Genomic DNA, 21,354 nt, shown 5'->3' with positions numbered 1-21,354 from the left:
CCCTCCCCAAACTCCGCCCTCCTCAGGCTCCGCCCCCAAAACCTCCCATTGGTGGCAAAGAGGGACCTGGCAACCCTAACTTAACCGTCAGGGCCTAACTATATATTGCTCATATAAGCATGCAACAAAACCCAAATGAATAGTTTGTTTAAGGAAAAGCAGCTTTGGTTAAGGGCTACTTAGAGCCCAGGACAGCCTATGTAGGAGTGCTTAACAGTGTTTGACTTCCACTAACAGACTCCTACGGTTGCCAGCCTTCAGGTGAGGCCTGGAATTCTCCCAGAACTACAACTGATCTCTGGAGAAATCTCCTGGAGGAAATGGCAGCTCCAGAGGGCAGACTATGGTATACCAGAGGCTAGGAGAAACAGACCTCCTAGACTGACATCACACCCCTCTGAGCTCCCTCTTCTCCCCAAACTCTGCCCTCCCTGGCACTGCCCCCAAATCTCCAGGAATTTCCCAAGCTGGAGTCGGTAACCCTCCAGCTTCTTTACCCAGCAGAATTCCAGAAGCAGGCTCATATTCGCCAGCATGCATCTGGAAAGCCAATGGGAGAAATGCAGCTCCAGTTGTATGTTAAGCACCCCCAGCCCCAGAATACATGCACTCAACTGCACCTCACTAAGCTACCTTTCCTTAATGATAAGGCAAATTATCAGATTAATAAGTATTTGCCTGTGGTGTATAGTTTGTAGTTTCCCCTCTCTCTTTCAGATTTGCTCACATTCAGCAAGGGTGTCTCCAGAATCAGCTTCATCAGTCATCACAATTGGAAAGTCAATTTCTGCTTTGATCAACATTGTGGAAGCTGATTGTCCGCCATTGGTTGTTTCGAGGGGAAAACAATGTACTCTGCTTAGTGCAGCTTCCCCCCCCCCCGAATACGAGTTACAAAAAGATTTCGTTTAGCTATTAATAAAAAGAAAACTTCTTGCTTCAGCCAAAGCACTTCTTGAAATGATGAAGCAGTGTGCTGCAGTTTTATTCTGCTCTAGTCCAACAGCAGCATTTCTTGCATTTCCTTTTCAGTTTCCTATTTTTGCTGTGTTTCTCAATTCAAGGATAATATATTGTACTATTAAGAGTCTGTAAGCCGCTCTAAGCCCAACCTTTGGGTTGAGGAGGGTGGGGTAAAAATGCAATAAATAACTGTTTTGCTGTGTAAAGAAAGAAGCTTCTAGCTAAAAGACTATTGAGGGGAGCACACGTCCTCTCGGAGCGTGCCGGAAGCACGTGCTCCAGGGAGGTGCGCCCCCTTTCCCTCAGTCCTTTTCTGCCACCGCTGAGACTGAACACATTCCAGCTAGCTCTTTTTTGTCATTTACCAGACACTGTCCATACCTATTGTCAAAATCTAGTTTTGCAGGCTTCAGATCTGGCAGCTTTTATTTTTAAAACGAAAGCTTAGATTCTCTGCCTGCTGCATTCTGCTCCCAATAGCAATTTTCATTTTTTCCTTTTAAAAATCCTGGCTAGAAGATCTCCTTTCATGTATTTTCTTCCTACTTAAAATATTACACATAGTTATCGACATATTAAACTTAAAATCAACATCCATTTTTAAAAAATTAATAATGAAAGGTTCCAAGGAATGTAAATTCATCATGAGATGCCCTATTAAAGCCACTGTGGTTTTATGCAAAGGATCTTGCCTTTGGGAAGACAAAATGCAGCAAATGAATGCGGACAAATTCAGACACATTGTTTCATTAATGCCCAACCTGTCTTTATTGGAACAGCTATAACTAAAGAGAAAACTTAATACATGCTTTTGCACTCCAATCTGGTTGTTTTAAACAGCTTTGAAAATGATTTCTTCTGCTGTACTGATGAGCCTTTGAGCAAAAAAAAAAAAGTTAGAAATCGTACATCGTATACACTCTTTACGCTTTCTCTGCTCATGGTTCTACCAGAGGTTGAGTCAAAGCAGTAAGTTCAGTTTCATATGCCTGTTTCACAATTTTAGAAGACAAAAAATGTTTCTTATCAAAAGCACGGAATCTACTGAGCCATTTGGGCTTCCATTGCTTGGGCTGTCCATTCCGGGGCAGTCTGGCTAATTTTCTCCAAAAGATTGTTAACTTGGAAGCAAAGTGACTGAATCTGCTTGTCCCACGTTGGCAAGGCTTCACGAGCTACAAGACACAATTAACAATGGATGATAGCAGAACTCATCTTGACTCTATGACAACATGTAAACTCAGCAGACATAACAGTTGCAAAGCAAAAACAAGTTTCCTCTATTATCAAGTCTACTCAATACAGGTATTCCAGAGTATAAAAATGTGTACAGGTGAACTAAATAGCACAATAATTTCTTTGGCCCACAATAGTTTCTTTGACTGCCATCTGTTGGCCATATCAAGAATGACCAAGCTCATGTTTATTTTTGCCTGTTTTCCACACTCATTCAGGCAGAGAGGAAACAAAAACTTTTACAAGAGTTGAAGAGTAGAGTTGGTTTTTATATCCTGCTTTTCTCTACTTTTAGGAGTCTCAAAGCAGCTTACAATCTTCTTCCCTTCCCCTCCCAACAGACACCTTGTGAGGTAGGTGGGGCTGAGAGAGTTTGGAGAGAACTGTGACTAGCCTGAGGTCACCCACCAGGCTTCATGTGGAGGAGCGGGGAAACAAACCCAGTTCACCAGATTAGAGTCTGCCGCTCTTAACCACTACGTCAAACTTACTTTCAAAGTGAACGATTCCATCTATCTGATCAATAAATCCATTCATGCGGCCTTCCGTTATCATCTGGGAGGCGATCTTTTCTGCCTGAAAAGAAGAGAACTCCAAAAGTGTCACAAAAGCTTTTCCAATGGGACTTTTAAACATATACATGTACACGTGAATGCCAGTGGCAGAGAAAAGTTAAATAATCAACTTGTGTATCCAGAGGTCTCTGCATACCAGTGTCACATTACCCTAGGGGTCTATCTGATCTTAACATTATGGGTGACTGCTAGTATCATGTCATGTTCCGCAGAACTCTAGAAGTTTCTAATGAGCTGGATTTGAGTCCAGTATCATGTTAGTGACCAACAAGAGACCATCTGGTATCTAATAAAGGGAGCTTTGACGCTCGAAAGCTTATGCCCCCAAAACCTTGTTCGTCTCGAAGGTGCTACTGGACTCTCATCTAGCTCTTCTACTGCAGACCAACACAGCTACCCTCTAGAACTTTCTGATGTAATTCTGAGTGTATGTGAGCAGGATTATCACAATCTTAAAAGAATACGGAGGACTGGAAACAGGAGCCGTATATTCTCACTCAGAGGAGGAGGAAGAGGAGTTGGCTTTTATATGCTGACTTTCTCTACCTTTTAAGGAGAATCAAACCAGCCTACAATCTCCTTCCCTTCCTCTCCCCGCAACAGACACCTTGTGAGGTAGGTGGGGCTGAGAGAGCTGTGACTAGCCCGAGGTCACCCTGCTGGCTTCATGTGTAGAAGTGGGGAATCAAACCCGGCTCTCCACTGCTCCTAACCACTATACCACGCTGGCTCTCAGAACGTCATGTAGTGTGTGAGTCCTTCAATCTATTTCTCACACGAACTATTTCATAAGCCAATGATGCGACTCTTAAAAGGAAATAAAAGTGCTCTCTTGGGGGCTCCCAGAAAGTAGACAGTCTGAAAGCATCTCTCCGCAAAACTGTGCATGAATAAAATACCAAGCCTTACTTCTTAAGAGTGCAGGTATAGTAACTTTGTGTTTTATTCCAACCCCAATAAGCATTTTCTACTGTCCTGTCTGGTCTTACCATCAAACTGAGTATGTTTTTCTAGCATAAGATTAAAAGGTAAAGGCAGTCCCCTGTGCAAGCACTTGGCCATTACTGACCCATGAGGCGACGTCACATCTCAACGTTTACTAGGCAGACTATGTTTTATGGGGTGGTTTGCCATTGCCTTCCCAAGTCATCTACACTTTACCCCCAGCAAGCTGGGTACTCATTTCACCGACCTCAGAAGGATGAAAAGCTGAGTCAACCTTGAGCTGGCTATCTGAAACCGACTCCCGTCAGGATTGAATTCAGGTCGTGAGCAGAGCTTTTGATTGCAGTACTGCAGCTTACCACTCTGCGCCCCTATTTAGCATAAGATTGGCTCTTCCTAAAACCAGTTGTTATTATAGCCTGCCTAACACACAATGTGAACATAATTTTCATTTTGCAATAGTTACAACTGAATTGGTTTTCTGTTACTGTACTTCGAGCCTTGTGGCATAGAGTGGTAAGCTGCAGTATTGCAGTCCAAGCTCTGCTCACGACCTGAGTTCAATCCCATCGGAAGTCAGTTTCAGGTAGCCATCTCAAGGTTGACTCAGCCTTCCATCCTTCCGAATTCGGTAAAATGAGTACCCAGCTTGCTGGGGGTAAAGGGAAGATGACTGGGGAAGGCACTGGCAAACCACCCCGTAAACAAAGTCTGCCTAGTAAACGTCGGGATGTGACATTACCCCATGGATCAGGAATGACCTGTTGCTTGCACAGGGGACCTTTACCTTTTTTACTGTACTTCATAAACACACACAAACACAGTGTATTACTCTAGTTACCTGAATCATAACAACACCCTAGAATACTGAACGCTAATAAGAGACATGGCTAGCTTAACTGCAGAAAAGAACAATAACCAAGCCAAAGTACCTTGGCTGCAGGGATTTCTAACAATGCTCCAAGTTCTTCAAAAGTAATATTGTTATATAGTTTGCTTGCGGATAATAAATTATGTTCAATGACAGCTCTGTCCAGGATACTGGAACCTGAGGAAGAAAACCAGCAGTTTGAAGTTCAGTGTATGCCTGGCTGTAAGTCAAACACATATTTAAAATTCAACATATACAGTACATACCCTTAACTAGATCCCTTTAAAGAAAATGCTCCATACAGTGAGTGGGGGAAACCACAGAAAGAATCAGCGTAATTATTGCTGTATTTTTGGAAAAACCAATCACCTTCCCTTCTCCTCCCCACAACAGACACCCTGTGAGGTAGGTGGGGCTAAGAGAGCTCTAAGACAATTGTGACTGGCCAAGGCCACCCAGCTGGCTTCGTGTGTAGGAGTGGGGATACAAATTCAGTTCACAAGATAAGCCTCTGCCGCTCATGTGGAGGAGTGGGGAATCGAACCCAGTTCTCCAGATCAGACTCCACTGCTCCATAGTCAAATCATAGCCCAAGATGGAATACAAACAGATGTAAGGCATTATTGGTTCTTGTAGGTTATCCGGGCTGTGTAACCGTGGTCTTGGTATTTTCTTTCCTGACGTTTCGCCAGCAGCTGTGGCAGGCATCTTCAGAGGAGTAACACTGAAGGACAGTGTCTCTCAGTGTCAAGTGTGTAGGAAGAGTAATATATAGTCAGAAAGGGGTTGGGTTGAGCTGAATCATTGTCCTGCAAAAAGTATCAAAGGTAATGTGCTAATCATTGTCCTGTAAGTATCAAGATAATGTGCTAATGAGGGTGTGATATGTTAATATGGAACCATTGTATCCTGAAGTGATCTGTTAACGTGTGAAATCCAAAACTAATCTGCATGGCTATTGTGGACTGTAGTCTTTGTTAGTCTTTCTCTACCACTTAAGGGAGAATCAAACTGGCTTACAATCTCTTCCCTTCCCCTCCCCACAACAGAAACCCTGTGAGGTAGGGGGCGCTGAGAGAGCTCTAATAGAGCTGTGAGTAGCCCAAGATCACCCAGCTGGTTTCATGTGGAGGAGTGGGGAAACAAATCCAGTTCACCAGATTAGCGTCCGAAGCTCATGTGGAGGAGTGGGGAATCAAACCCGGTTCTCCAGATTAGAGTCCGCCGCTCTTAACCACTACACCACTTTGGCTCGCTCACAAAGAAAGTAAGCAGCTGACGAGTGCCATCCTTGGCCCTGCGCCCTCACTCGTACCCTCGCAGAAACTCAGCCTCACAGCTGCGAAACATAAGGCAAGTGTCCCCTCACCAAGTCGAGTCCCGATAGTGCGAGAAGTGCCCAATGTGGTAGTTACACTCTGCCTTCCAAAGACAAGTTCGGCTTACTCCTGGCCAACAATTGTGTGAAAAGCAACAGGGGTAGCTGGTGTCCAGTGCCTTCGGCTAAGCCCCAGCAGTGCTGCTATCACCCCCGCTTCAGGGCTGGTGTGGGATAAAATGGAGACAGCAGAGCTATACATGCTGCCCTGAAGGGGGGGAATAAAATAAGACAGCATGATCAGCTCTGGCCCTGACTCTGCACAACGTGTGAAACGACCATGAGATCTTTCTATAGGAAGCAGCAGCAGCAGCAGAAGCAGCAGCAGCAGAAGCAGAAGAATAAGAGTCGGTTTTTATATGCCGACTTTCTCCACCACTTAAGGCAGAATCAAACCAGCTTACAATCACCTTCCCTTCCCCTCCCCACAACAGACACCCTGTGAGGTAGGTGGGGCTGAGAGAATGTGACTAGCCCAAGGTCACCCAGCTGGCTTCGTGTGTAGGAGCAGGGAAACAAATCCAGTTCACCAGATTATCCTCCGCCGCTCATGTGGAGGAGTGGAGAATCAAACCCGGTTCTCCAGATCAGAGTCCACCGCTCCAAACCACAGCTTTTAACCACTACACCACACTGGCTCTCTGCAGAGGTTCAAAGTGCAAAGAGTGCTTAGTTTGCAAGGACAGAGGTGCCAAAGGACAAATGCGCGAGTTCTCCAGAAATTCAGAACAGTGTACACCCGCAATTTAAGAAACGCAAGTACCATCAGCCGTTGTTGCTTTCTGATGCGGCACGAGCATTGCAGCGAATTCTTGTAACTGGTTTCCTCGGATAATCCTGTCCAGATACATTTTCTCCAGGATCCCGTAGGCTGCAAGCTGCTGGCACCGCTCGTCCTTAAACAGAGTGGCTAGCATACGGGAGCGCTGCTGCCCTGGAGAATGGAAGAACGACCATGAACTGCAAAAGCACTCCAAGCCACCAGCCACTGGATTTTCCTAAGGTGACCAATGTATCAAGCAGCACTCCCAAGCCATGAGCTGGTTGTTCAAGGGGAGTATAACCCCATCAAAGTCCTCAGTCTGCTTTTCTACTAACTACTTACAAAGTAGTAAAATGTATACCTTTATCTGTGTTTATATATAATGAGAATATGACTAAGGTTTTAAAGTACTCCTCCTGAAAAGCAAGTTCTTTCAATAAGACTTATTCCCAATAAACATGCTTATGGACAACTTTAAAAAGTTTGACTGTCACCTACTAAGCCCTTCATAGCCTGGGCTTACAGATCTTCAGCACCACCTTCTTCGTTATACCCTGTCGAGACCGCTATGCTCCTTTGAGCAAAGTCTTCTGAAAGTCCCCCTCTGCAAAGGGATAAGGACAATTGCTCATACCCAAGTATTTGCTGTTGTGACTTGCACCTGATGGCATGACCTGCCCGGTGAGGTCAGATAGGCTCCCACACTTGTATCCTTTTCTGAAATGAACACATGAATCTTGCCTTATACTGAATCAGACCCTTAGTCTATTGAGCTCAGTATAGTCTACTCTGAGTGGCAGTGGCTCTCCAGGGTCTCTTGCAGAGGTCTTTCTCATCACCTACTGCCTGGTACTTTTAATTGGAGGAGTCAGGGATTCAACCTAGGATCTTCTGCATACCGAGCAGATGCTCTACCCCTGAGCCTCAGCTCCTCCCCACCCCTCAAAAGTATCATTTCCTCCAGGGAACCTGATCTCTGTAGTCTGAGGTCAGTAGTAATTCCAGGAGATCTCCAGGCACCACCAAGAGACTGGCAACCTTAGCCCTCCAGGTCACTCTGGGAAGCCAGGCATTCTCACCCAGACTAACTGACATCGCAACGTTATTGTGAGAACATGGGAGATAAGCAATGAAGTCCTACAAAAGGGAACTGATCAGGAAAGCAGTTTTCATCAAAGGAATAGGGATGTGGCAAAATGAAATTGGGAAGGAGGGTGCTTTTCACATATTGAACAGGGCTCTAGTTTTAATTTTTCAGTGGAAATTTTAGACAGTTTGGTCATTTCCTCCCCTTTTTAAGCGCATTGTTCATTGGATGCATATTATATTGTTTTTATTTCATTGTTCTCCAACAGTGTCATCCAAGTTTATGGCATTATTTATATTATCTTGAAATACATTAGCTAGACACAGTAACCATTTTGCCATTTCACCTAACACACTGTTTGATGCACGCACATCCTTAGAAGCCTGGCATGAAATACAAGGTGGGACATGGGAGCCATGTTCTAGTGTACAAGGAATAAATAATTTTACAAGAAGCCTCAAAATACTAGAAGGGCTTTTATGTATTTTTTTACTTTGCATTATGACATTATATTGTTAGGATGTGTACTAGACTACAATTCTATGTCTGACCACTGAGGAAGGCCTTTTTGAGGCCGAAACGCATTTAGTCCTTATTTGGTCCTACTTTAGTCATTGTAACATTTTACATCAAATGTGTATGAGTTTCACATATTTATTGACTGTGAATGACTTGCCTATAATATAGGCCTTATGTTTTTAACTTTACTGTGCACCATATTAAAATTTATATACCGTATATACTCGTGTATAAGCTGAGTTTTTCAGCCCCCCAAAAAGGCTGAAAAATCCCAACTTGGCTTATACACGAGTCAATATGGTAATTGGGCGATTTCTCCTTCGGAGCCGCCTGAATCGCGCTCCCGCCGACCAGCTGATTCCCCCCACCCCCCCAGCGCGCTCCCCCCCGGTTAGCTGATTCCCCCCCCAGCGTGCTCCAGCCGGCCAGCTGATTCCCCCCCACCCCCAGCGTGCTCCCCCCGGCCAGCTGATTCCCGCCCCCCCACCCCCCAGCACGCTTCCCCGGGCCAGCTGATTCCCCCAGCGCGCTCCAGCCCGCCAGCTGATTCCCCCCCACCCCCCAGCGCGCTCCCCCTGGCCAGCTGATTCTCCCCCACCCCCCCAGTGCGCTCTAGCCGGCCAGCTGATTCCCCCCCACCGCCTCTCCCGGTGAGTAGGGGGTTCAGGGGCTCTTCCCCCTCCCCCCCTGGATGGCACTGGGGTCGGGGTGGGTCGGGAGGGCCCGGGAGGCCGGCGGGAGGGCGACCTGGGGCAGGGGCGAGATCATCCCAGCTGCCATTTTAGAGCACAGCATTACCGGTAAAGGGAATTTCTTACTGACCCTCGGCTTATACGCGGGTCAATAAGAAATTCCCTTTTCTGGCCTCAAATTTGGGGGGTTGACTTATACTCGGGTCGGCTTATACCCAAGTATATACGGTATTTGTAATTTTAGTATTATTTGTATTATATTGGTCTTTACTGCTATTGTTTTTAAAATTCTGGAATCCACCTGCAGTCTCAACAAGAAAGGCAGAGGAGACCTCAAGTAAGTAGAGCCAAGCTAATTTCTATCTAGTGCTCGGGTAAATAGCTTCTATGTACGGGCTTGGCTGAAACTGCAGCTATTATACATGCAACCCCAAAGACAACAGTTCATAAATAATGCCTTGACCCTGGGTTTTACCTGCCGATGCTAAGATGGTGCAATGCAAGGCATGCTTCAGAGCCTCCAGACGCTCACTTTCGTGGACGATGCTCTTGTAGGAGAGCTCATTGTATCTCTGGGCGGCTTCAATGAACTTCCTTCTGTAGTCAAGAACCCGAGCGTAGCACACCTGAAGCCAGGAAAACAGAACCACTAAAGTTATCTAACATAATAATGAAGACTGAACAGCAGCACATTGTTTTAAAATTGGCTTGTATCCTGTCCTTCACTTCTGCTTGCCTTGGTCCTGTTTTGGGGTGTGGTCTCGCAGCTTCTGCTTCCCACTTAGACAAATGCAGCTTCATGCAAGATTGGTAACTGCCTCGTATCAGAGAAACCTGCTTTGCAACAGGGAATCAGTCCTGCATCATCAGAATGAAGGTACAGGATCCAAGCCAGTGTGCCACATCCCTGTCTAATAAGCAAGGGCTAGCCCATGTCCAGATAGGCAAATCAGCTACAACAGTGCATTCTGTAAACCTAGAGAATAACCTTAGTTTTTTAAAAAAATCTAATTTTGGGGTACACTCCCGAAGTTAATAGCAATGTACAATCTCCCACCTCCAGCATTTGGGCAGCATTTTGAGCTGCTTTAATACCAGAAGCAGGCAACAAGGGAAAGCTGCAGTAGGTCCCAGCTCGCCTCACCCTGCCTGCTATCTCCACCCACCCCCAGATGGCAGGGAAGGAGCAAGCAAGTGGGCAGGAGCAGGTAGGGAAGCGAAAGTGGAAGAGGGAGGTAAGCTGATACAGCATGGGAAGGGAGGGAAGGTGGAGCATTAAAGAGGGGAGAAAACAGGATTTACCCCCTAACAATACTCAATTTATCAATTTGGCTATTATTTTTAAACTGGCAAGTTGCAGGCCAGTATGGCAAGTTCGGGGTTAGCAAACAGCAGTTCCCAGGCTAAACCTGGCCCCTGCAGGAATACAGTATGTATTCCTAAATAACTTTCCAGCATCAAGGCAAAGAAGAGGGAAGCAATAGGACTTGTCAGCAGGTCACTTAGAGTGACCTGAATCTATGTCCACTAGTCTCACCAACATCTTCTGAAAGTGGGCTCCTAATGGGGGCAGGGGAAGGTACAGTGTGCTAGATTTCCAGCTGGGAGGTATGCCTTCAAATCCTAGCTAGGTGGGATGCACTGCATGAGCTTGGGGCATTCTCCCATTCAGACGTTGCATCCAATAAAGAGACAATATGTTTTCTAATTCATCGGACTGCTGTGATGGCCAATAAGACTGGTGGCAGTTAATAATGTCGTCCAGGGTCTCCTCCACATGGTGCCCATGGGCGTCATGGAATCTGCTGACACCTTTTCTGGCACCTGCCAAGTGTTTTTAGGAAGTGGGGGGAGGCAGGTAGGGCTTTTGTCTAGCAAGACTTCTGACAGGCTGGGCAAATTTTTTAAAATGTTGCTTCGGCAGCAGCTGCCACCACAGCTCAAGGATCTGCACTGTGCTACTGAAATTAAGCTTTGGCAATCGTTTTGTGGATGGTTCATGCAGCGGCCATTTTGTTGCTGCACCCACCATGCAGTATCAGAATTCTAAATGTGCCCGAGAGCTCAGAAAGGTTGGGGACACAGAAGCAGCATCAATACTGCCACTAACTCCTCTTCTTTCCCCATATCAAAATCTAACATAAACAATGTCACCTTATAGTGGATCTGCAGCTGCTCATTGGTCGATTCGTTCTGCAGAAGGGACGCCCTGTTGATGTACGCCTCGGCCTGAACGGGATCGTCGTCCTCCAGATATAGCCGGGCAATTTTCAGATAGGTTTCCAGTTTATAGTCCACGTTGTATTGCCTTGAAAGGAGAAGGGGGGGAGGAGAAGTTCATTACAATTGTGTCATACACCTCCTTACACATGTAGCAGCTGCCAACATGAATTTACAATATAACTGCAGTTGTGTACTGTGTACCCCTCACTGTTCTTTCCCACCAGCCAGTGCCTGAAAAGGATGGCTCGTGTATCCATAGAGATACAACAAAACCTTCAGGCCCTACCAGCAAAGGAGCAGAGAATAAAATAAAAACCACCCAAAAAACCCTTGAGAGTTTCATAAGTTAAACACATTACTTAATTACAACTAAATGCAGCCTATTACAAAAAAGGAAGCTAAGTGAGAAGGCACTTCTCAATTTTCAGAGTCAAGAGTACAAGATAATTAAGACAGTAAAGAGTCCTCTGCTCTGCAGTACAGCAGGTAGAAGAGAGCTGGATTTACTGCAAGATTTGGGCAGTCCATTCCTGAGCATTTGGCTGCCAGGGACGGTGTGGCCAAGGCGCCATCGCGGCGCCTCCAAAGCCCTTTCCCGGCCCGTAGGTTTTTTAATGGGGCATTTTGCCGCACTGAAAAAACGGCTGTGTCAGCAAAAATCTGGCGCAGCTACGCTGTTCTCACCGACGGTGTACTGGGCCAAAAGGGGACAGGAAGCTGCCTACAGGAAGCTCCGCCCCCCAGCCCACCCCGGGCACGTCCCCTGTGACACTAGCGTGGGGCTTTGTGCTGGTGGGATGCCAGCAGAAAGCCCAGCCGGCATCCATGGGTGGCGCTGCTGCAGCAGCGCTGGGAAAATGGTGTCCGGGTTCCCCCGCCGGTGTCTGTGCCACCCTGGACGGCATAAGTCGCACGGGCGCTGGCCAGGGGGCACGAATGCCAACACAGCCCCTTCCTGGCCTCCTAAGGACTTTCGTCCTTGAGGCTCAGGAATGGGCTGTTAGTGACTGAAAATGGCTCTACAGGGTGGCTATACTCTGCTGCAAGAACTGCTGTAATAAAAATGCTAAAAGGCAACTGTTGCTTAAAGGCAATAGACAGGAGAGAAATACCCACACAATGTTATAGCAGAAAAGAGACTGACAAAACCTCAGTTTGACTGCCACAGCACAAGACAAGTCCAACTACTGCCTTTCCAAGGAATTAGGCCCAGGATGCACCAAGGTGGAGCATTTTTACTACCAAAGGAGATGTAACACATAAAGGCAAAAAAGTGAAAGAGGTAAATTACAACTTTTCAAATGGTAGTATTTACTTCTGGCCTGTTTCCAAAGGAATCCCCACCAACACTTGTGCTGCATTCCTCCAGTCTTCTTCCTTCTCATAAATCGATGCAAGATGTTGCCTTATGGAAGCGACCTGGGAAAGGGAGGGCTTAGTATGAAACATAAACACAATGAAGGTATCTATCTAGCACGAACCAACAAATCAGAGAAGATTCAAAGATTGAAGAGCTAGGAATGCACATTCCCTATTGGGATTAAGTCTGTGACTGATGGTTGCTGTTTTCAGGGGAGAAATTGCAATATTATCATTGAGGAATGTGTGGTGGTTATCCTAACTAGATTATTTATTTTAAAATGTTAAGTCCCACAATGCAATTGCCAATGCTAATTCCCCCTCCCCCACATATACATTCTTATTGCCCTGCTCTTACCTGTTCCTCAAAGGAAATTACACGAGGCTGGATCTTTTCCAGGGTGAACTGGTAAATTTCTTTGGCCGTGCTATCAGGGAGGCTCAGAATATGGGTACAGAAGTCTGTCAGCAACTGCCGTGAAATCACTAAACTGACATTTTCATTCACCACTAGTTTAAAAGACATAAATGCAAAACATTTTATAATTGGATGATGTTACACACATCTGGAAACATTGGTAATTTTGTACCGATTTTTGTGTGAGCAAGTTTCCATGCTGCAAGACCCATGCTTTGTGTTAATAATTAACACCAGGCCACACAAGATATAAGGTTCTCTATTTTCAGATAAAAAATACCTTATAAGGTATATTTCCGGATATGTCTTTAATAATCATGTTTTGTATTTAGGACCACAGAGGAAGACCCAATAGGCTGAATAGTCCTGTACAGATCATTTATAATTAGTGATTCGGATTTATCAAGCTGGAAAGTGTCCAAAGAAGGGCAACAAAGATGGTGAGGGGTCTGGAGACCAAGTCCTATGAGGAAAGGTTGAAGGAGCTGGGGACTGAGAGGGGATATGATAACCATGTTCAAGTACTTGAAGGGTTGTCATATAGAGGAGGGTGTTTTCTGTTGCTCAAGAAGGTCGGACCAGAACCAACGGGTTGAAATTAAATCAAAAGAGTTTCCGTCTAGACATTAGGAAGAATTTTCTAACAGTTAGAGCGGTTCCTCAGTGGAACAGGCTTCTTCGGGAGGTGGTAAGCTCTCCTTCCCTGGAGGTTTTTAAGAAGAGGTTAGATGGCCATCTGTCAGCAATGCTGATTCTGTGACCTTAGTCAGATGATGGGAGGGAGGGCATCTTGGCCATCTTCTGGTCACTAGGGGTGTGGAGGGGGGAGGTAGTTGTGAATTTCCTGCATTGTGCAGGGGGTTGGACTTGATGGCCCTGGTGGTCCCTTTCAACTATGATTCTATGAAAACAGCATACGTCAGTAAAACACTAGTATTGTTTGTACAAAGGATAAAAGGATAAAAATTGTAAACAATTTAACCGAAAACATACGTTATTATGATTTCTGAATAGTTTATAATAAACTAAAATTGACCAATTATAACGAGTGTATCATCAACTTCATTTGATATCTCTGTAACAGTCTATACTTATGCTTTTATATGTAGCCTGTATTCCAAGCCCTGTGTTTTTAACAAACTTATCGCGTACCCCATATAATAAAATTGTTTTGTTATAGTTTCCAGCTCAACCTTTGAGGCCCCCTCAAATCCCCACTTTGTTGTGGAAGCTCGCTGGGTAACAGTGAGCCAGTCACACACACTCAGCCTAATTTACCACGCAGGGCTGTTGAGGATAAAACTGAGGAAAGGATAACTATGTTAGTCACTATGGGTCCCCAATGGGGAGAAATGTGTGGTATAATTTCAGTAAATAAATAAACAAGCAGCAAACAAACACCAAACTCTTTTCAGGCACATGTAGAATTTATTACATACCCCTCACTCTTACTACCATTTCCTGTGATCAATCTTTCATTTACCATCACATCGGAATGCACCACCTCAGTGAATGAGAGTCTGTTTAGTTAATTTATAGTATGACTGCAATCCATACTATAGTATGCAGTGTGGCTCTTGCTAGTGAACTCAGCAGAGCTTAACAATGAGCAAACGCGTTTCAGGAGCGGGTCGCAATACAAACCGAAACATAAGTTCTCCAGAAATCAATGTACATGTGTATTTTATTAAATGTATTTTAATTAGGGAGCTAAGTAGACCTTTTTTTCTTGCCAACTAGTAATATTATTAATCTTCCACTTGACTTTCAACTTGTACCACTCCAGCACTGTACTGTTAAGGCTGTACTCCCAACAGGATTACAAACCTTTTGAAGACTAATCTGAGCAACATTTATTTAGAAACAAGTCCCGTTGATTTTGACAGAATTTATTTGCAAACACAAATGCTTAAGATTGCAGCCTCAAAATGTTTTCCACAAATACCCAAACACCATGCTGATACCTATTTATGCAAAAATAGTTCAGGAGTTTCAACATACAATGACCTTGAGACCATTCATATACTCTTCCTGGTGGCAATTCACCACTTACAGAGCCAGCCCTCTGTAATCCCCAACCGCTGAGGTATATACTCACTTGCTTCTACAAAAGCTTTCAATGCTTCTAGCTGTTCAGCTCCTGACAGCTGAATCGCTTTTTCCAATATCTGACGATACCTGCCAGAAAGTTATAAAGATACAGATAACAGTTAACTCATAGAATCATAGAGCTGGAAGGGACCACCAGGGTCATCAAGTCCAACCCTGTGCACAATGCAGGAAATTCACAACTACCTCCTCCCCCCCCACACACCCCTAGTGACCAGTAGATGGCCAAGATGCCCTCCCTCTCATCATCTGCCTAAGGTCATAGAATCAGCATTGCTGACAGATGGCCATCTAACCTCTTCTTAAAAACCTCCATGGAAGGAGATCTTACCACCTCCTGAGGAAGCCTGCTCCACTGAGGAAATGCTCTGTTAGAAAATTCTTCCTAATGTCTAGACCAGGGGTCTGCAAACTGCGGCTCCCGAGCCGCATGCGGCTCTTTGGCCCGTTGAGTGCGGCTCTCCGAACTTGGTTCGGAGCCCCTGCTCTTGCGCCCGCTCGCGCCGGCAGCCAGGCTGCGGAGCCGGCGTGCCTGAGAGAGCGGGCGAGCGGACGGGCTGTCTCTCCCCCCCCCCCGTGGAGAATGGCCGGGTCCCCCTTTCCCTTGCCCTCAATGGTTGGGAGGCTAAAGCCTCCCCTCCCCTCTAGCCGCGCAACTGCTGGGCGGGCGGCTCAGCGGTTCCTCCCCCCCCGCCTATCAGCTGTTGGGCGGGGCGGGCTTCCTTTGGTAGACCTGGCCTCCGGCTGAGTCCCATTGGGAGGCCATGTCTACCCACTGGCTTTCTTGGCGGTAGAACAGGACTCCGAGGAGGGGGAAAAAGTCCCCCTTCAGAGGCCAGGTCTACCCATTGGCTTCTATGGGCCTCCGGAGGCCAGGACTACCAGAATCTTGAATTGAACTCAGAAACATACTGGCAGCCAATGTAGCTGTTTCAAAATGGGCAGTACATGCTCTTGGTGACAATAGTCAGGCTATTACATTCTGGACTGGTTGTAGTTTCTGGGTTGTCTTCAAGGGTAGCTCACATAGAGTGTATTGCAGTAATTTAACCTATTATACTTGCCACTTGTAATGGTTGTGGAGTCCCAGGATTTGCTAAGCTAGTTAATACCTGAGAGGTCCAATAATAATTTTTTTGGGTCTATAATTTTTACTTTTATATATATAACAGGGTACAAAAACAGAAGGGGTAAAGAAGAGGGGGAAGGAAAAAAGACCTGTGTTCAAGCTTTACAGATTAACACATTAATTAGTAATTAAACAGGGGCCGGTGCTGAAATTTTAGGGGTGGTAAGATGCACATACAAGAGCCCCGTGGCGCAGAGTGGTAAGCTGCAGTACTGCAGTCAAAAGCTCTGCTCACGACCTGAGTTCGATCCTGACAGAAGTCGGTTTCAGGTCGCCAGCTCGAGGTTGACCCAGCCTTCCGAAGCCGGTAAAACGGTGCTTGCACAGGGGACTACCTTTACCTTTTTTTTTAAACCTAAGATGCACATATATTCCATCACAGCAGCATGGGTCTCATCATAAGGTTTTCAAGGTAAAGGTTGGTCAGAAGTGGTTTATCAGTGCCTTCTTCTGCGCAGTACTAACCAGAGTTAGCCGTAGTGGTAGATAGGTTAGATAGATAACCCCAGGTGCAAAGCCAGAAGAGACACCTGTTCTCTCCCGCCCCTCCCCTCCCCGCCGTCCTGTCACCCCCGTTACCACTGGCAACCCCGACGGGGAGGGGGAGGCGAGGGGTTACTCACTTCCCAGCCAGGTCCTTGTGAGAGCCGCTGGAGCTCATGAGCTGGGTCAGCTCCTGCCTCACGGCGGACGACATTTCGGCCCCCCGGCCGGTTCCCCGGAGCCCTTCCGCAGAGGGCAGCGACGGTCCCCTCCGCCCCCGAACCGCTCACGAGGACGAGGGCCGCGGCGTCACCATAGAGCGCCGAGCGCCAGAAGGGGGCACGCACGCCTCTGCGCGGTGACGTCGCCAACCCGGAAGTCCCCTGACGGCGGGGGCCGGGAGAGGGGGGGCGTTGAGAGGAAGTCGGAGGCAGCTTTTGAGGAGAGAAGGCGGGAGAAATGGAGTCGGGGGAATGAGCGCTCCTCGCTGGCTGACGCGGCGCCGGTTGCCAGGGCGGCGCTGCTGGGTATTATGGGATGCGGCGGCGGGGGAACGGCGCTGGGCGCGTGATTTTGAACCGGCGCCGAACCCGCCGCGGCGGCTGCGGTGAGGGGACGGAGGAGGGAGAGGAGGCGACGGCGGTGGTTGCTGCTGCTGCTCCAACTGCCTGTCGGTTGGGACCGCGAGGCCGCCCACAGGTGAGCGAGAGCGCCAGGCAGGTCGGGGGGGGGGGAGCTTGGGAGAGGAACGGAAAAAGGGGTGGTTTTGTGGGAGGCGAGGATTGGGGGCGGCGGAGGAGAGCGAGAGAAACACGCTCAGGTATTGGTTCTTGCGGGTTATCCGGGCTGTGTGACCGTGGTCTTCGTATTTTCTTTCCTGACGTTTCGCCAGCAGCTGTGGCAGGCATCTTCAGAGGAGGAACACTGAAGGACAGTGCTCATAACCCTACCAGAAAATATTCTTGTTAGTCTTTAAGGTGCTACTGGACTCTTGCCCTTTTCTACTACTGCAGACAGACTAACCCGGCGACCCACTGTGAATTGTCCTATCTTTGACAGCCTTGTTGAGCCTATGGTGTATCTTATTTTTTATTGTTGTTGTTGTTGTTTTCTTTGCAAGTTGTTGAGCCTATAGTACATCTTATTTTGTTATTATAATTATTCTCTTCTCTGCAAGTTGTTGAGCCTATAGTACATCTTATTTTGTTATTATAATTATTCTCTTCTCTGCAAGTTCTTGAGCCTATAGTACACCTTATTTTGTTATTATAATTATTCTCTTCTCTGCAAGTTCTTGAGCCTATAGTACACCTTATTTTGTTATTATAATTATTCTCTTCTCTGCAAGTTGTTGAGCCTATAGTACATCTTATTTTGTTATTATAATTATTCTCTTCTCTGCAAGTTCTTGAGCCTATAGTACATCTTATTTTGTTATTATAATTATTCTCTTCTCTGCAAGTTCTTGAGCCTATAGTACATCTTATTTTGTTATTATAATTATTCTCTTCTCTGCAAGTTCTTGAGCCTTTAGTACATCTTATTTTGTTATTATAATTATTCTCTTCTCTGCAAGTTCTTGAGCCTATAGTACATCTTATTTTGTTATTATAATTATTCTCTTCTCTGCAAGTTGTTGAGCCTATAGTACATCTAATTTTTAAATTATTATTCTCTTCTCTGAAACACATGAAGTTGCCTTATACTGAATCAGATCCTTGGTCCATCAAAGTCAGTATTGTCTACTCTGACTGGCAGCAGCTCTCCAGGGTCTCAGGCAGAGGTCTTTCCCATCATCTACTTGCCTAGTCCCTTTAACTCACTGGTTCCCAACCAGAGTCCGTGGACCCCAGGGGTCCGCGAGAACTAAATTAAGGTCCGCGAAACAAAGTTATAAACCCATAATAAATTAATATTTTCAATTAAAAGTTCTCTGTTATAAAAATATATATTCAAATATTATTCTAAGTTTAATGTTTAACTAATAGTTATGATTAAAGTTTATTTTCAGATTCTCGGAATTTTTATTTTGAACCTTGGGGTCCCTGCACCGAACAAAAAAGTCCTAGTTGTCCCTGGTCAAAAAAAGGTTGGGAACCACTGCTATAGTACATCTAATTTTTTAATTATTATTCTTTTCTCTGAAACACATGAAGCTGCCTTCTACTGAATCAGACCCTTGGTCCATCAAAGTCAGTATTGTGTGACTGGCAGCAGCTCTCCAGGGTCTCAGGCAGAGGTCTTCCCCATCATCTACTTGCCTAGTCCCTTTAACTGGAGATGCCGGGGATTGAACCTGGGGCCTTCTGCATTCCAAGAAGATGCTCTACCACTGAGCCACGGCCCTTCAGGGCTCAGCTCAGCAATCCCATCCTTCAAACACCATGCCGCCCTCGTTTCATCCCCAAAGGCTAAACCACTAAACCAAGTTGTTGAGCCTATAGTGTGTCTTGATTTTTTGTTGTTGTTGTTGTTGTTGTTGTGCTCTTCTATGCAAGTTGTTGAGCCTGAGAGCTTTAGTGGGGGGAAGAAACCCAAAACACCCGGGCTCTTTCCTGTGCTAGAGTCATTTGTGTATTTTACATGGGTGGTGAAGTCTTTAGGCCCATCCAAACACCTTTGGGGACAATTCGGCCTACCTGCCTGACCTAGAACTTTGCAGGGGGAATTGGGGGGGATTACATGTGCACTTCTGCTGAAGGGCAAAAGGTCTTCAGTGTTGGTGACTAAGTTTTATATTGTGTAGGAATGCATTTTTTTTATTGTTCTCTTCTCTGCAAGTTGCTGAGACTGAGAAGCAGCTTTGGGGGGGGGGGAACCCAAAACACCCAGGATCCTGGCTGGGCTAGAGTAATTTGTGTATTGTATATGGGCAATGATGTCTTGAGGCCCATTCAAACACCTTTAGGGATATTTTGTCCTACCTGTCATACATAGACGTTTGCAGGGGGAGGGGGGGGTTAAATGCGCACTTTTTTCTGAAGGGCAAAAGGTCTTTAATGTTGCTGGCTAAGGTTTATATTGTGTGAAAGTAGGAATGCAAATTATGCATGAACACTTCCTGCTGTCCTTTCTAGTAAGAGGTTTGGGTGTGTATATAATAGCCTGTAATTCTAAGTCCTCTGACACTTAAAAGGAAGATTCTCCACGCCTACTATCCATCTCTTCAGGTAGCCTGCTCAAGGTTGACACAGCCTTCCATCCTTCCAAAGTCAGTAAACAAGTACCCAGCTTGCTGAGAGGTAAAGTGTAGGCGACTGGGGAAGGCAATGGCAAACCACCCCGTAAACAGTCTGCCTAGTAAACATCAGGATGTGATGTCACCTCATGAGTCAGGAATGACCCAGTGCTTGCACAGGCATCTTTACCTTTTTAGTGCCCATCTGTATATTACGGCTAATCCAATCACGCCCACTAATGTCATTTACCTGCTATTGACATTTACATGCTATTGCCGTTGGACTCACATTACTTCTGATGAAATAAGCGAAAACTCATACTCTGCCAGAAATTTTGTTAATCACATGATTGTAACTTAAGTATCATCTTTAAATGTTTATAACTCCCAGGTGGTGCCACTGATTGTTCCTTTATCTCACAGATAATCTTATTTCTTGCTGTTTATTTTTACATGAAAGGGAAATAGGATAATTCTGTTAAGATAAACTATATTTTGTTCTTAATAGATGCTATCAAAAAGCAGGCAGTGATTTAACATAGTTCCAGTCTTTCATACTGTACTGTCAATCGAGTTTCTTATGGCCATTGTAAATGAGGACTCTGTTTTTGGTTTTTAATAATCTTTTTCAGACAAGGAAGTTTAGTGTTGAAATTAGTGAGCTGGTTAATTGTCATTGCTGGATGTGGCTTGATTTGCATTTGCTTTCTTGTTAGGATGCTAACCTATTTTATCAGTCCTAATTTTTAGGAAAATTGGTCAATCTATATGCTACTGAATTTGTTATCTCCTGTGTTAATAGATGGCATTTATTTTAAAAAAATTGTTTTTTATTTTTGTGCCCCTGTATAATATTTTAGAGTCATAGGTTACAGTGCTGTTTTCCCTGTGATCAGAGTACAGAAAAGCTGAAGCAAGCTCTTTATTTTTTGTTAACAGAACAAGATCTTGATTAAAACACAGTCTTTAAGAATCCTGGGGGCGGGGGGGAATTTAATAGTCCTGATTTTTGCAAATGACACAGATTATTTTGAAACCAGTTAGACTAAATATACCTTCAGAATGTGCTCATTTCTTCATAGAAGTAAACTCAGTAATTAGAAGAGCAATTTTGTGAGCACTGTGTCTTCTACTGTGTACAGAATGAAGTTATCTTCACCTTCGTTAGCTGTCTAATGTCACTCGAGCAAGTGCTTTCTGTCTTGATTATGGGAAAACCAAAAGGAATGCTGTAGGAAGTGTAGAACTGAATGCATTTATCAGTGAGGTTCAGTTGGTAATGAAATGCCACAAACTGAATTCTGTGGATATACAAATCAGTGTACTCATTGAGTCTGCTGTAGCTGGATTAGAACCAGTTAAGAACATGTACTGAAATGATTAACCTTGATAACATCTCTGTAGCTTGATGCAGGGTCTCTTTGAT

The 21,354-nt window shown here is 45.3% G+C and overlaps 2 protein-coding genes across 2 annotated transcripts in view; one reads left to right on the top strand and one right to left on the bottom strand.

Annotated features, from left to right (window-relative positions):
* Positions 1-2,004: 2,004 nt before the first annotated feature.
* Positions 2,005-16,979, bottom strand: COPS4 (COP9 signalosome subunit 4). Its single transcript, XM_056855293.1, has 10 exons — positions 16,891-16,979; positions 15,128-15,207; positions 12,970-13,121; positions 12,568-12,671; positions 11,184-11,337; positions 9,505-9,655; positions 6,732-6,902; positions 4,652-4,767; positions 2,691-2,775; positions 2,005-2,138 (listed from the first exon to the last, which is right to left on the bottom strand). Exons 1-10 carry the CDS (start codon positions 16,962-16,964, stop codon positions 2,005-2,007), a joined length of 1,221 nt encoding a protein of 406 aa, XP_056711271.1. The 5' UTR covers positions 16,965-16,979.
* A 439-nt stretch (positions 16,980-17,418) lies between these two features.
* The window catches only part of LIN54 (lin-54 DREAM MuvB core complex component), a 41,617-nt gene continuing 37,681 nt past the window's right edge, over positions 17,419-21,354 (top strand). Inside the window, exon 1 of the mRNA XM_056855395.1 lies at positions 17,419-17,449. The gene's annotated coding sequence lies outside the window, so the exon portion shown is untranslated. The remainder of the gene's footprint in view (positions 17,450-21,354) is intronic.

Source organism: Euleptes europaea, chromosome 9 (assembly GCF_029931775.1).
Source record: "Euleptes europaea isolate rEulEur1 chromosome 9, rEulEur1.hap1, whole genome shotgun sequence".
Classification (NCBI taxonomy): Eukaryota; Metazoa; Chordata; class Lepidosauria; order Squamata; family Sphaerodactylidae; genus Euleptes; species Euleptes europaea.
The sequence above is the reverse complement of the archived record's forward strand: the minus strand, read 5'-3'. Positions and strand labels throughout refer to the sequence as shown.